At 40.0% G+C, this 17,046-nt stretch overlaps 1 protein-coding gene across 1 annotated transcript in view; it reads left to right on the top strand.

Annotated features, from left to right (window-relative positions):
* Positions 1-17,046, top strand: part of LOC126161297 (phospholipid-transporting ATPase ABCA3) — a 787,342-nt gene that overhangs the window by 225,944 nt on the left and 544,352 nt on the right. Inside the window, exon 6 of the mRNA XM_049917041.1 lies at positions 11,226-11,476. Coding sequence (XP_049772998.1) covers positions 11,226-11,476 — 251 coding nt within the window. The remainder of the gene's footprint in view (positions 1-11,225; positions 11,477-17,046) is intronic.

Below are 17,046 nucleotides of genomic sequence, written 5' to 3' on the forward strand. Positions count from 1 at the left end.
GTGTGGTTCCTGAAGAGGGGCAGCAGCCTTTTCAGTAGTTGCAGGGGCAACAGTCTGGATGATTGACTGATCTAGCCTTGTAACACTAACCAAAACGGCCTTGCTGTTGTGGTACTGCGAACGGCTGAAAGCAAAGGGAAACTACAGCTGTAATTTTTCCCGAGGGCATGCAGCTTTACTGTATGGCTAAATGATGATGGCGTCCTCTTGGGTAAAATATTCCGGAGGTAAAATAGTCCCCCATTCGGACCTCCAGGCAGGGACTACTCAAGAGGATTCCGTTATCAGGAGAAATAAAACTGGCATTCTATGGATCGGAGCGTGGAAAGTCAGATCCCTTAATCGGGCAGGTAGGTTAGAAAATTTAAAAAGGGAAATGGATAGGTTGAAGTTAGATATAGTGGGAATTAGTGAAGTTTGGTGGCGGGAGGAACAAGACTTTTGGTCAGGTGAATACAGGGTTATAAATACAAAATCAAATAGGGGTAGTGCAGGAGTAGTTTTAATAATGAATAAAAAAATGGGAGTGCGGGTAAGCTACTATCAACAGCATAGCGAACGCATTAGTGTGACCAAGATAGACACGAAGCCCATGCCTACTACCATAGTACAAGTTTATATGCCAACTAGCTCTGCAGATGATGAAGAAATTGATGAAATGTGTGATGAGATAAAAGAAATTATTCAGTTAGTGAAGGGAGACGAAAATTTAACAGTCATGGGTGACTGGAATTTGTCAGTAGGAAAAGGGAGAGAAGGAAACATAGCGGGTGAATATGGACTGAGGGAGAGAAATAAAAGAGGAAGCCGTCTGGTAGAATTTTGCACAGAGCATAACTTAATCATAGCTAATACTTGATTCAAGAATCATAAAAGAAGGTTGTATACATGGAAGAATCCTGGAGATACTAGAAGGTATCAGATAGATTATATAATGGTAAGACAGAGATTTAGGAACCAGGTTTTAAATTGTAAGACATTTCCAGGGCCAGATGTGGACTCTGACCACAATCTATTGGTTATGAACTGTAGATTAAAACTGAAGAAACTGCAAAAAGGTGGGAATTTAAGGAGATGGGACCTGGATAAACTGAAAGAACCAGAGGTTGTACAGAGTTTCAGGGAGAGCATAAGGGAGCAATTGACAGGAATGGGGGAAGGAAATACAGTAGAAGAAGATTGGGCAGCTTAGAGAGATGAAATATTGAAAGCAACAGAGGATCAAGTAGGTAAAAAGGCGAGGGCTAGTAGAAATCCTTGGGTAACGGAAGAAATATTGAATTTAATTGATGAAAGGAGAAAATATAAAAACGCAGTAAATGAAGCAGGCAAAATGGAATACAAATGTCTCAAAAATGAGATCGACAGGAAGTGCAGAATGGCTAAGCAGGCATGGCTGGAGGACAAATGTAAGGATGTAGAGGCTTATCTCACTAGGAGTAAGATAGATACTGCCTACAGGAAAATTAAAGAGACCTTTGGAGATAAGAGAACCACTTGTATGAACATCAAGAGCTCAGATGGAAACCCAGTTCTAAGCAAAGAAGGGAAAGAAGAAAGGTGGAAGGAGTATATAGAGGGTCTATACAAGGGAATGTACTTGAGGACAATATTATGGAAATAAGGGAGGATGTAGATGAAGATGAAATGGGAGATACAATACTGCGTGAAGAGTTTGACAGAGCACTGAAAGACCTGAGTCGAAACAAGGCCCCGGCAGTAGACAACATTCCATTAGAACTACTGACCGCCTTGGGAGAGCCAGTCCTGACAAAACTCTACCATCTGGTGAGCAAAATGTATGAGACAGCCGAAATACCCTCAGACTTCAAGAAAAATATAATTATACCAATCCCAAAGAAAGCAGGTATTGACAAATGTGAAAATTACCGAACTATCAGTTTAATAAGTCACAGCTGCAAAATACTAACGGGAATTCGTTACAGATGAATGGAAAAAGTGGTAGAAGCTGACCTCAGCGAAGATCAGTTTGGATTCCATAGAAATGTTGGAACACGTGAGGCAATACTGACCCTATGACTTATCTTAGAAAATAGATTAAGGAAAGGCAAACCTACATTTCTAGCATTTGTAGACTTAGAGAAAGCTTTTGACAATGTTGACTGGAATACTCCCTTTCAAATTCTGAAGGTGGCAAGGGCAAAGTACAGGGAGCGAAAGGCTATTTACAATTTGTACAGAAACCAGATGGCAGTTATAAGAGTCGAGCGGCATGAAAGGGCAGCAGCGGTAGGGAAGGGAGTGAGACAGGGTTGTAGCCTGTCCCCGATGTTATTCAATCTGTATATTGAGCAAGCAGTAAAGGAAACAAAAGAAAAATTCAGAGTAGGTATTAAAGTCCATGGAGAAGAAATAAAAACGTTGAGGTTCGCGGATGAGATTGTAATTCTGTCAGAGACAGCAAAGGACTTGGAAGAGCAGTTGAACAGAATGGACAGTGTCTTGAAAGGAGGATATAAGATGAACATCAACAAAATCAAAATGAGAATAATGGAATGTAGTCGAATTAAATCGAGGATGCTGAGGGAATTAGATTAGGAAATGAGACACTTAAAGTAGTAAAGGAGTTTTGCAATTTGGGGAGCAAAATAACTGATAATGGTCGAAGTAGAGAGGATATAAAATGTAGACTGGCAATGGCAAGGAAAGCGTTACTGAAGAAGAGAAATTTGTTAAAATCGAGTATAGATTTAAGTGTCAGGAAGTTGTTTCTGTAAGTATTTGCATGGAGTGTAGCCATGTATTGAAGTGAAATATGGACGATAAATAGTTTGGACAAGAAGAGAATAGAAGCTTTCGAAATGTGGTGCTACAGAAGAATGCTGAAGATTAGATGGGTAGATCACATAACTAATGAGGAGGTATTGAATAGAATTGGGGAGAAGAGGAGTTTGTGGCACAACATGACAAGAAGAAGGGACCGGTTGGTAGGACATGTTCTGAGGCATCAAGGGATCACAAATTTAGCATTGGAGGACAGCTTGGAGGGTAAAAATCGTAGAGGGAGACCAAAAGATGAATACACTAAGCAGATTGAGAAGGATGTAGGTTGCAGTAAGTACTGGGAGATGAAGAAGCTTGCACAGGATAGAGTAGCATGGAGAGCTGCATCAAATCAGTCTCAGGACTGAAGACAACAACAACAACAACAACAACAAGAAACTAAATAAAATGGTGCAAAATTGTAAATCTGTAGGTTAAACAGATTTTGATATTTGTTGATTTTAAGATTTGAAAACATTGCAAAATTTCCAAAATTTGAAAAAATTAATAACTCAAAAGTGAAAGGTCCAAAAACTGTAATTTGGGTTTTGCTTGCGAACAACTAGCACTGTGAAAGTACAAAAACCTACCAAAATCTGAGATGTCATATATCAGACTATTGGTTAATTTCACGTGGACCGACCTGGATCAGGCGTTAAGTTGTCAGATGAGCCTTAAATTGAGAATTACAATTAAATGAGAATGAATTCAAGTTACTGGAGCACTGTATTGTTGAAAATAGCAGTTTCTGTGAAATAACATGCATTCTGCATTCCCCACGTACCCAAAGGCTGATTTGTGCTTGATCTCATGTACGGCTTCACCAGATCCTTTGTACCGAGATCCTTTGTACCTACCATGCTTCCAAACACCCTGTGACTTACAATTTTTTCCTTGTAGATCAAAGCACTGTCTCTCTTCCAGTTCTAAAGCCCTGCTCTGAATGGTGGGGAGAAAAGCTCCATTTGTACATTTGTGGTGCTGATAATGCAGCTTCACTAAAGAGTAATATGGTATGAATATACCATAGCCTGCCTTAGCACAATAAGTCTGGCAGAAGTGAACCACAAAACTGCCATCCGGTACCCTTGACATTTATCTGTTCATAGAGCCTCAGAACATATTCAGAGCCCAAACATGATGAGGTATCTCGAACAAATGACCTTATCCATGACAACCGGCACATATTCCAAGAACATCGATTATGGAAAACCCAACAGTGCTTTCTCACTTGATATCCTGAAAGCCGTGGATTGAGGTAATTGAGTAGGTGCAGTATTTCTTGACTTCCAAAAAGCTCCCGCACCAACCCTTTTAAAGACAATTCAGTCACATAGAGTATCAAATAAAATTTGTTTCTGGACTAAGAATTCTTCACTGGGGAGGATCTGACATTTTATCTTGGTGGGAGAAAGGCATATAAGTAACTTTAGGAGTTCCCCTGAGAAGTGTTTTGGGATCCTTGCTATTCATGTTGTATATTAATGATGTAGCAAACAGTATTAATAGCAACATCTGACTTTTTGAATATGCAGTTATCTGTAATGAAATACTGTTCATAAAATGTGTGAGCATATTCAGGAAGGCACAAAAAAAAGAACTCCAGGAATGCAAGCACCAGCCATGGAAGTCTGCATCGTATGAGCAGATACCTTCATGGGGAAAAGTTAAGCTGTTAGTAGCAGCATGGAAGACAAGCTGTGATTAATTACAGCAAAGATGAGGCATTTATGGAATCATTCTTCCTGTGTTCCATGTGATAATGGAATGGGAAAAAGTAACATGTGGTAGTGGAGAAAGCCCCTTCTGCTAGGCTCTCCAGATGTGGACGTAAATTTAGATAACCAGTTTGAAGAGTAACACGCCGGAATTCTGTTTGTCTAATGATAAGCATTGTCAGGCATAATTACTGTTACTTTAATATTCTCTTAGTTAAAAACAAATCTGGTCAGCTTACACATATTTAGCGAAAATGAACTCTACTCTTGAACAACTGATTTTCCACATCTTTTGTCCACTTTAGAACATGCTTGACATATCCAGCATAGATGTAGATGTAATGCAATTTTTTACACCATTGAAAGGACCAAAATTTTGTTTCCTCAAAGAACATCACATGTAGATGTATGAGTATTATTCGTATGTGTATGAATATAATGTTATATCAATATAGGACATAAAAATATATTTGTATTAATGAAATCTCTTCACTAGGTTGTCACGTTGTGTATACTGTCCTCATTGCATTTGATTATATTCAAACTGTTAGATATAATACAAGGGTCATTTCAAAAGTCCTGGGAACTGTAAGATGGAACTGAAAAAAACTAATTTATTTTACGAAGTACCTTTACAGGCCTTAATAATAAATCCATTTTTGCTTATGAAGCCTTCCCAGTCTTTTGGCAATTTCTGTATTTTGGATAGGACACCTCCATTGTTGGGCTGTCTGACTACTGGGCTTATCTCACTGGAAGCTTCATCTTTTGTACCAAAAGGTTTTCTGCTGAATTCTTCCTTCAATTTGGGAAAGAAATCAAAGCCTGGTGGGCTCATATCAGGACTGTACAGTTGGTGGAGAAATATTTTCGATCCATATTTGTCGAGCATTTCTCTCACTGGTAGAGCAATTGCATTATCGTCCAAATATGGACACTACCTGCAAACATCTCAGGCCTTCTTTGACGAATTTTTGGGTGCAAAATATTTGCAGAAACAGCTCGTAGCACATGTCTGTTAACTGCAAATGTCCCGTGCAACACTCTGTCTATAGATGTGACTTCATTCGTTATATGGAAAGATCTGTTTCACCTTTGATTGTTGGCAGTGGAATTTTGACAGTTGTGTAAGTTGGGATTTTTCCATTGCGATGACTGAGACTTCAGTTCTGGCTCAAAATCTTGCATCCAGGTTTCATGAAGTATAACAGTCCTTATCAGAAACAGTTCTGCTTCTGTTTGATAACATTGAAGCCATCTTAATGTGATTCTTTTGTGACCTTCTTTCTGCTCCCAGAATGAAATTTTCAATCAGCAGTGGAGTGTGTGCTGATATGAAACTTACACTTAATTTTCACATCTGTCAACACTTGCTTTCTTTGGGATTGGAATTATTATATTCTTTTTGAAGTCTGATGGTATTTCGCCGGTCTCATACATCTTGCGCACCAGATGGTAGAGTTTTGTCAGGACTGGCTCTCCCAAGGTGGTCAGTAGTTCTAATGGAATGTTGTCTACTGCCGGGGCCTTGTTTCGACTCAGGTCTTTCAGTGCTCTGTCAAACTCTTCACGCAGTATCATATCTCCCATTTCATATTCATCTACTTCCTCTTCCATTTCCAAAATACTGTCCTCAAGTACATTCCCTTGTATAGACCCTCTATATACTCCTTCCACCTTTCTGCTTTCCCTTCTTTGCTTAGAACTGGGTTTCCATCTGAGCTCTCGATATTCATACAAGTGGCTCTCTTTTCTCCGAAGGTCTCTTTAATTTTCCTGTAGGCAGTAGCTATCTTACCCCTAGTGAGATAAGCCTCTACATCCTTACATTTATCCTCTAGCCATCCCTGCTTAGCCATTTTGCACTTCCTGTCAATCTCATTTTTGAGACATTTGTATACCTTTTTGCCTGCTTCATTTATTGCATTTTTATATTTTCTCCTTTCATCAATTAAATTCAATATTTCTTCTGTTACCCATGGATTTCTACTAGCCCTCGCCTTTTTACCTACTTGATCCTCTATTGCTTGCAATATTTCATCTCTCTAAGCTACCCAATCTTCTTCTACTGTATTTCTTTCCCCCATTCCTATCAATTGCTCCCCTATGCTCTCCCTGAAGCTCTGTACAACCTCTGGTTCTTTCAGTTTATCCAGGTCCCATCTCCTTAAATTCCCACCTTTTTGCAGTTTCTTCAGTTTTAATCTACAGTTCATAACCAATAGATTGTGGTCAGAGTCCACATCTGGCCCTGGAAATGTCTTACAATTTAAAACCTGGTTCCTAAATCTCTGTCTTACCATTATATAATCTATCTGAAACCTGTCAGTATCTCCAGGATTCTTCCATGTATACAACCTTCTTTTATGATTCTTGAACCAGGTGTTAGGTATGATTAAGTGCTGTGTGCAAAATTCTACCAGACAGCTTTCTTTTTCATTTCTTCCCCCCAATCCATAATCACCTACTACGTTTCCTTCTCTTCGTTTTCCTACTACCGAATTCCAGTCACCCATGACTATTAAATTTTCGTTTCCCTTCACTATGTGAATAATTTCTTTTATCTCCTCATACATTTCTTTAATTTCTTCGTCATCTGCAGAGCTAGTTGGCATATAATCTTGTAATACTGTAGTAGGCATGGGCTTCGTGTCTATCTTGGCCACAATAATGCGTTCACTATGCTGTTTGTAGTAGCTTACCCGCACACATATTTTTTTATTCATTATTAAACCTACTCCTGCACTACCCCTATTTGATTTTGTATTTATAACCCTGTATTTACCTGACCAAAAGTCTTGTTCCTCCCGCCACCAAACTTCACTAATTCCCACTATATCTAACTTCAACCTATCCATTTCCCTTTTTAAATTTTCTAACCTACCTGCCCGATTAAGAGATCTGACATTCCACCCTCTGATCCGTAGAACGCCAGTGTTCTTTCTCCTGATAACAACGTCCTCTTGAGTAGTCCCCGCCCGGAGATCCAAATGGGGTATTATTTTACCTCCGGAATATTTTACCCGAGAGGACGCCATCATCATTTAATCATACAGTAAAGCTGCATGCCCTCAGGAAAAATTGCGGCTGTAGTTTCCCCTTGCTTTCAGCCGTTCGCAGTACCAGCACAGCAAGGCCGTTTTGGTTAGTGTTACAAGGCTAGATCGGTCAATCATCCAGACTGTTGCCCCTGCAGCTACTGAAAAGGCTGCTGCCTCTCTTCAGGAACCACATGTTTGTCTGGCCTCTCAACAGATACACCTCCGTTGTGGTTGCACCTCCATTGTGGTACGGCCATCTGTATCGCTGAGGCACGCAAGCCTCCCCACCAACGGCAAGGTCCATGGTTCATGGGGGGAGGAACAGAACAAGGTTTGAACTCGGAATCTCTCGCTTAGCAGCCAAACAATTTAACCATTACGCTAACGCAGCTCATCAGTCTCACAGATACTGTAATTATTTCTGGTGACTTTATTATGAATTATATCGTGTGCACTGTGATTTATATTTCTGTCACTGCGAGTCATGCCATTGTGAAGTTCCACAAATGCTGTACCACCAATTAATGCCAAAAGTATTGTTATTTTGGATTTATTGACTTAGGAAGAGGTGCACTTCTCTATGCCTGTTTAAACAATGTACTGTACAACTGCAACTGGCCATCCAAAAGCATTATAATGCTAATAAAGTGGGAGAAGCCACTTTAAACTCCACTGCTGTGTTGTCTACATCATTTTGGTACTATCCTTTTTCAGAATAATATTGCAGCACGTCAAGATAGGAGACTTCACACTAAATGGAACTGAATGGAAAACCAGTAAGGGGAACATCACGGTCACTGCTCACTGTGATGAGTGCTGCCTAGTGGCATTGCAGACATGTAACGCATATAAGCAAAGTATATAAATAAAGCAGACCAGAATGGGGAATTATTCTAGTGACGGTAGGGGCTGCAAACTGGGAAATCCGCAGATGTGAGCAACTTTCACAAAGGTCTGCTAACTGGGTGCAAGTATTTCAGACACAGCAAAGCTGATTGACTGTTCATGTACTAAAGTCATGAGCATCTATAGAAAATTGTTGAAGGACAGTGAAATCACAAGTAGACAAGTTGTCAGACGTTCATTCCTGATAACAGAATGTGGATGTCAGAAGTTTGTCCATTCTGTAAAGCAGTATAGGTGGCAATCTGTGGCAGATCTGATGACAGAATATGTTGCTTGTGCAGTCCCAAGTATTTCAGAACACACCATTCAGTGCACACTGTCGAATGTGGAGCTGCTGTAACACAGTGTATCTATCAGTTGCCTTCTCTGTGAAAAACCATCAGCTCATAATTTGTGGGAATTGCTCAACCTGTCTGGTGACATCTCTTGCTGCATACATCTGTGGACTTGTCAGATCTGCACTGAGCAGAATCCCCACTGCATCAAATTTCCACACTATTGAGTAGGTGGTCACCGTGTCACAATGTTTTATCTACCTCTCTTCCCTCCCGTCACCTGTCCTTCGCCTTCTAAAAGGATTCATTCCCTGCCTCAATCCCTCCTTTTACCGCGGTGTGGTTGACGCAAGTGAACGCATAAGGTGAATAGTGTGAAAGTAAAGGGGAAGGTTGCTTTGCAGTATTCTGTTAGAATACAAACCTTTTGGTTGTTAATGTAGAACATGAAATTGTTTTTCTGTTCCTAATGAACATGTTTCTCCTCTATAAAGCAAGAGGCCTCTCAGTTTCAGATTTTACCACGGTCTGTCTTATTGACATGGTGTTTAGTTGATTTTTGTCATTTTTGCCCATTTATTTGAAATAAAAGATAAATTTACTATTGATAGTTAATGGAAAAAATAATAATTGAAGCTTCAAATAATTCTCATTATTCAGTGTGGTGGAAGAAGGAATTATATTATTTCAGCAACGAGACTCTGAATACTTATGCTTGTTGACACTCAGAAACTCTATTCTTTTCAAGATTTTTTTTATTCAATACAGTGTATGAGATATCCTCTATATGAGTCACACTTTATTTCAGTCAGGATAACAGGCAAGTTATAACTCAGTTTGAATGAATTACAACTGAAGATGTAGAAAAAGTAGTATTCTTCCTTAAAAATAAAAATTTGACTGAATGGAATGAACTGCCAACCAGAGTAATTAAAACAGTTTCTAGTATAATATCAGGACCCCTATCAGAAATAATAAATAAGTCGTTTGAAGAAGGATGCTTCCCTAGATGGTCTAGGAATGGCTCAAAAGAAGATGTAGGAAACTACCGACCAGTAAGTCTTCTCTCAATATTTTCAGAAGTATTTGAAAAAGTTGTTGCAAAACAGATCCAAAATTTCACGGCAAAATCTAATATAGTATGATATGTGCCATCAACAAATTTATTGAGAAAAGTTGCTATCTCTGGACAAATCCCTAAAAATCACAGGAATTTTCTGTGATCTCACGAAGGCTTTTGACTGTGTAAAACACTCTCTACTGCAGAGTAAACGGCAGTGCTTATGGTTTAAAATTAACAGACAGAAAGCAAAGGATAGTTGTAACATCAGATACAGGAAATTGTTTCTCAGATTGGAAAATTATTTCTGAGGGAGTTGGACAAAGTTCCACCTTAGGCCTAATCCTGTTTTTATTTGATGTAAATGATTTATCTCTAATATAACATCCCATCCAGTTTTATTTACAGATGACGCATCTGTACTCATTGAAAGTGTAACTACAGAACAAATTCCCCAAAGAGACATTGACATCCTAAAGAGTTTAGAGCATTGGATGAAAACTTAACATGAAAAAAAAGGCCTTAGATAATTTAAAAGTGAACAACAAAATGAAGTGGGTTCTGCATTACCCATAAAAGCCAGAAACTTAGGGAAGCAGAATCTGTCAGAGTCCTGAGGATGTTTCTAGGAAAAAAATTATCCTGGTCTTCACATATAGCTACTTAGCAAACAAACTAAATGGTTTTGCATTTGTAGTGACAATATTGCCTTACGCAAGTGACATTGAGCCTAGGAAAGTTGTTCACCACAGCTGCTTTGAAGTTAATCACAGATACTTTGAAGTTATTGAAAGATACAGAATAATGTTTTTAGAGAATGCAAGTCATGTAAATAGAATGTTACTAATTTAAAAACCTGTTATTAGAAACATGTGTAATATCAAACCTAGAGAGTCATGCTAACCTTTATTCATGTATCTAAATATTTTAACTATTCCATATATTTACATTTATGAACTGTTTGTCTTTATCCATACCAGTCCAGAATTATGTATAAAAAGCATTTTCAAGAAACAAAGATAATATCATACTGGCATCTCATTTTAAACTGAAACTCTGCTCTCAGACTCTTCAATACATGACTATAAAAATTTATAATAAATTGATAATGAAAACTTTCAATTATGAAGATAATATTATATGCCACCCTAGTACAAAAATTTTATTATTCACTCATGGAATTTTTAAATGGTGATAAAGATGTATTTGTAGAGTAATGAAACAAATTTGTAATGATTTTTGTAAATTAAGATTTTTGTTCTTTATTTGACACAGTGTATGTATCTCTGGTACATTATCTCCTGTACTTTAAATCAGTGAGTTATGCATGTACTCAGGTGACTCTTATTCTGTTTCATTTGTATCCATTGTTCCTTCTCATTTGATATACATAAGAAGATTACATGAAATCATGTATTTCTAAACTTTCTTTCTTTTTCAGACTACTGTTCCCAAGGATTTATTAAACTTCAGTATGCAGTCTCTGCATCTATAATACAGTACGTTTCTAATAGGAGCTGGGAAGATCTGCCAGAAGTGAGGCTACAGCGATATCCGTATATACCGTACATCGATGATCCCATGCTGGTGGCAATGGCCCGGTTTGTGCCTCTCATCATCATGTCAAGTTTTGTCTACACTTGTATTAGCACCATTAAATTTGTCACAACAGAAAAGGAAAACCAAATGAAGGTATTATATAAAAATAAAATAACTAAATGTCAGGGATAACTACAAGGATAAAAAATGTTGACATTGTGTGTTTTAATCTTTTGGCTGCTGTAGATGTGTGTACACATTGGGTTGCTCCTAGTACCAGGCAATGTAGGAACGTTTTAATATGCTGGCATTCCTTTCCACCAGTACTGTCATTGTTTTTATTTATACTCCTCTTCTAACTCCTGGCTGCTGAGGAAGAGTCTAGATGCAGTTTTGTTGAGGTCTCGCTGCTGTGGACACGGTAACATGCATAACCATGTTTTCACCACCTGATTTCCCCATATGTGTCTAAGATTCAGTCGACTTATAGTTTTGTATGCATTTTCTGATGCTCTTTTCTGTAGAAATTTTCAGTTTTACTTTGATTATTCTTCAGGGTTGCAGCTTTGTTCTACATAGGCAGAACACATTTTATTTTTGCAAAGAAAATTACGTGCTGTTCTTGGTACAAAAAGGAAGAATTGTGGATATACTTGGCAGGCAGGAGCGAGAACAAATTCTTGCAGACTCATGATAATGGTAATGCTTCTAACAGAATTTCACAGTCAGCTAAGTCCTCAGCCTTGTATCTCAGCAGAGATATAAACACAAGGTTGCCACAAATTCTGCATATCAGGGTATTTCAGACATGTCAGGGAAATCCCATGGAAATTTGAAATAAACACTAAAAAATCTTGTTTTTTGCTGAACAGAAGAAATTGTTTGCTTATGGAGAGGCTACTCATTGTCACTAGCTGCTGGGTGTTGTACGCCCCATTCCTACGCTGTACTTCCTACCGGTTCTCCCCTCCCAGCCTCTTTCCTCAGCATGGAGTGGTTCTCTTGAGTATTCACACAAGGTATCTGTGGCATGGATTGATAACCACAGTCTCTGTTTGTCAACATGCTTTTGGTTACTAGTGAATATGGGCACGAATAGCTGGCCAAACACAATTAGATTTGTGAGACGGACCAGAACCGTGGGCCACTGCTGCAGTATGTCATGTTATTCATGTCAGAAGCATTTACAATGTATAAAATAATGTACAGTATTTACATGTCGTGTGTATATATATTTACAAGACACTTATTTATTATTTGCCGCCCAGAAGTTAGCGACCAATATTGCATTTGGCGTTGCATGTAGCAGGTCTTCTGTTGTGCATGTTGCTGGACATTGGGTACACTGGAGCAGGTAGAGGCTCGTCTGCATTGCTCCACACTCACAGAGTGGCGGCTCCTCTAGGAAACCCCATTTAGTCAAATTGCTCTTACATTTCGTGAGACCCGAGCGTAGTCTGTTGAGGGATCTCCACGTATTCCAATTCTCTGTGCAGCCGGGTGGTAGTCTTTCGCATGGTGTAATCTGTCCCACAGTACCGGTAAGCCTTGCATGCCATAGTTCAATTCGGCATTACTGTGGTGTCTCAGCTAGAGCCTCTGTAGATCTGAGGAAGCTCTTTCTGGATTTTAGTCGTGGGTTTGCTGATGAATAGGCCCATTGGATCTGGTCTCTGCAATCTGCCCACAGGCTGGCTCCATTTGTGTGTGGCGTCGATCAGTGGATTTTTAGGATTTATCCGTGGACCCAGAACTGTCGCGCACTCTGGACAGGCTTCAGGTAGAGGGCAACGGATTTCAGGAGTTGCAATTGTGTTGGTGGTCGGTCGGTTGGTCGATATGGGGGAGGGGACCAAACGGCGAGGTCATCGGTCCCGTCGGATTAGCGAAGGATGAAGTAGGAACTCGGCTGTGCCCTTTTGAAGGTACCATTGTGGCATTTGCATGAAACAGTTGAGGGAAATCACAGAAAACACAGAAAACCTGAATCAGGATGGCAGATGTGAGTTTGAACTGTCGTCATCCCGAATGCGACTGTGTCTTACCGCAAATGCACTGTATATTTTGGTGTTTTATAGGTGTTTTATTTATTGTAGTACATTTTCACACTTTGAAAGTAGTTTATATACTTGAGAGAAAGTATGGATGACATCGGGAACTAAATTGTGGCAGTCACTGGCAGTTTGTGCATTATCGACTCGTATTTTTCTCGAAAGAAATGGACACAGCACAACAGGTAATAGCCTACAATAATGAACATAGTACAATCAAAATTCTATTGGTGCTCACTTGTTTCAAGACGCCTACATCTTTCTGCAGTTATTTATGAAATTATTATTTTAAATCCATCTTTGCAACTACAAGAAAATGCATATTTTTGTCACCAAATGCATTTGTTTTATTGACATAAAATATCTTCAGTCGTATACAATGAAACATTTTTACAATCTGGCTTGCTTTCTGCATCTAATAAAGTTTGTTACAAAAGTTGTGGATGTTACTTATGCTATGTTATGTCCAGATTTTAGCCACATCAGGAAATACCATCTGCTTGCATGTCTTTTAGGTATTCCCTAGTTTGGCACTGTTGTTTCTTGTATTGTAGTTGCAAAGGCAGATTTAAAATACCTTCAGTTGTTATAAAGACACATACACATACAAATGAACATTTTTTTCTGAAACATCAACTCATATTTTGTAGCTTAGTTTTTATAACACTGTGGTCCATAATTGAAAGACAATCTAGAAATGTTTCTACCATCTCTTTGTATGGCTTGTGTTTTACATTTTTGTTTGTGTAACATTCATGTGTCAGTTTCCACAAGCATGGGATTTCACATTACGGTTGTATAAGTTTTTTGGATAAATAAAAAAACCTACCTACCAAGCAGTGGTAGGAGAACACACATATCAAGAAAGGTTTTATGTATGCAAGCTTTCAGATCCGTGGCACTTCTTACAGCAGAAGGGTTGAAGAGGAAGGAAGAGGTGAAGGAGAAAAACTGGAGAGGTTTAGGAAAACGGGAGGAGTTCAGAAAAGACACCCCTGACCCAGGTTTCTGGGTGACTTTTCTGAACTCTGCCTCTTTTCCTAAACCTGCCCAGTTCTTATCCTGCACCCCTCTTCCTTCCTCTTCAACCCTTCCGCCAGAAGAAGGAGCCACTGGCTCCTAAACCTTGCATATGTAAAACCTTTCTTTATACGTGTGTGTTCACCTACTGCCACTCGGTGAATATGTACAACGTATACTGGCAGCAGCAGAATCATTTGGCAGTCAGCTTCAGATGTCGGTTTCCTAAATTTTCTCCACAGTGTTCCTTGAAAATAACATCGCCTTCCTTCCACAAACTTCCATTTGATCTCCAGAGGCACCTCCACAACACTTATTACAGATCCCAAACACTTGAGCAGTACTCGAGACTGAGTCACACCAGTGTCATGCATGCGGTCTCCTCTACAGAAGAACCACACTTTCCCAAAATTCTGCCAATAAACTGAAGTCGACCATTTGCCTCCCCTACTACAGTCCTCACATGCTCATTCCATTTCATATTGCTTTGCATTGTTACCCCCAGATACTTAAAACGCTCGATTGTGTCAAGCAGGGCAATACTAATGCTGTATCCGAACGTTATGTGTTTGTTTTCTCTATGCACCCGCATTAACATACATTTTTCTACACTGAGAGCTAGTGGTCATTCATCACACTGAGAAGAAGTTTTGTCTAGGTTATTTTGTATCCTCCTACAGTCCACCAACTTTGATGCCTTGCTGTATACCACAGCATCATCAGAAAACAACCTCAGATTGCTGCCACCCTGTCCCTTGTCCCTCCTCATGATAGCTTTGTCTGCGATGAACACTTACTACCGAGGACAACATGCTAGGATCTATAACTTAAAAAGTTTTCGAACCACTCACATATTTTCAGGGAATTGCACTTTGGGAAATTTGTGGTTATCCTGGGGGGGGGGGGGGGGGGGGGGCAAAAAAAAATTAAAAAAAAACAGAGAAGGAAAGTTCCTACTCACCATATAGCAGAGGTGCTAGAGATGCTGAGTCGCGATAGGCACAACAAAAAGATTCACACAATTATAGCTTTTGGCCATTAAGGTCTTTGTCAGCTGTAGATGCACATACACACACGCACACACACACACACACACACACACACACACACACACACACACACACTCATACGAACGCAACATGCACACACGTGTGCAGTCTCAGAGAGCTGAAACCACACTGCCAGCTCTCTGAGAATGCAGACGCGTGTGCAAGTTGCGTTTATGTGAGTGTGTGTGTGTGTGTGTGTGTGTGTGTGTGTGTGTGTGTGTGTGCGTGCGTGTATGTGTGTCTACTGCTGACAAAGGCCTTAATGGCCGAAAGCGTGTGTGTGTGTGTGTGTGTGTGTGTGTGTGTGTGTGTGTGTGTGTGTCTACTGCTGACAAAGGCCTTAATGGCCGAAAGCTTAATTGTGTGAATCTTTCTGTTGTACCTATCACGACTCAGCATCTCCGCTATATGGTGAGTAACAACTTTCCTTCTCTGGTATTGTTACATTCCATCCTGGATTTTCCGTTGTTTGAAACAAAATAAAAATATATTTTTAAGTTTATTAGTGTTTGTCCAAAGTTCACATAAAACAAATAGTGGGAAAATATTATGAAAGGAAAGTTGCTATTTACCATATAGCAGAGATCCTGAATCGCAGATAGACACAACAAAAGACCGTTCAAAATCAAATGCTTTCCACCCATAAGGTCTTTGTCAAAAATAGAAGACAGACAGACAGACAGACAGACACACACACACACACACACACACACACACACACACACACACACACTACTCATGCACACATGACTGCAGTCCAAGGCTACTGTAGCCCCACTCCGAGCAGCAGCACCAGCGCATGATGGGAGTGGCGACTAGGTGGGGGTAAGGAGGAGGCTGGGGCAGGGAGGGGTGAGGGAACGTAGGATATATTGCAGGGAAAGTTCCCACCTGCAGAATTCAGAAAAGTTGGTGTTGATGGGAAGGACCCATATGGCACAGGCTGTGAAGCAGTAATTGAAATGAAGGGTGTCATGTTTGACAGTGTGCTCAGCAACCAAGTGGTCCACTTGTTTCTCGGCCACAGTTTGTCAGTGGAAATTCATGTGGACAGACAGCTTGTTGGTTGTCATGCCCACATAGAATCAGCACAGTGGTTGCAGCTAAGCTTGTACATCACATGATTTGATTCACAGGTAGCCCTGCCTTTGATGGGAAAGGTGATGTTTGTGATCGGACTGGAGTAGGTGGTGGTGGGAGTATATAAGGGACAGGTATTGCATCTAGGTCTATTACAGAGGTATGAACCGTGAGGTAAGGGGTTGGGAGCAGCATTCCGCCATCCACCGAACCTACACAAGGTACTCATCCTTCCCTACACTACCCCTGCTCCCAACCCCTTACCTCATGGCTCATACCCCTATAATAGACGTAGATGCAAGACCTATCCCATACATCCTCCCACCACCATCTACTCCTGTCTGATCGCAAACATCACCTATCCATCAAAGGCAGGGCTATCTGTGAAACAAGTCATGTGATCTACAAGCTAAGCTGCAACCACTGTGCTGATTCTATGTGGGCATGGCAACCAACAAGCTGTCTGTCTGCACGAATGGCCACCGACAAACTGTGGCCGAGAGAAAAGTGGACCACCCGGTTG

Source organism: Schistocerca cancellata, chromosome 2 (assembly GCF_023864275.1).
Source record: "Schistocerca cancellata isolate TAMUIC-IGC-003103 chromosome 2, iqSchCanc2.1, whole genome shotgun sequence".
Lineage (NCBI taxonomy): Eukaryota > Metazoa > Arthropoda > Insecta > Orthoptera > Acrididae > Schistocerca > Schistocerca cancellata.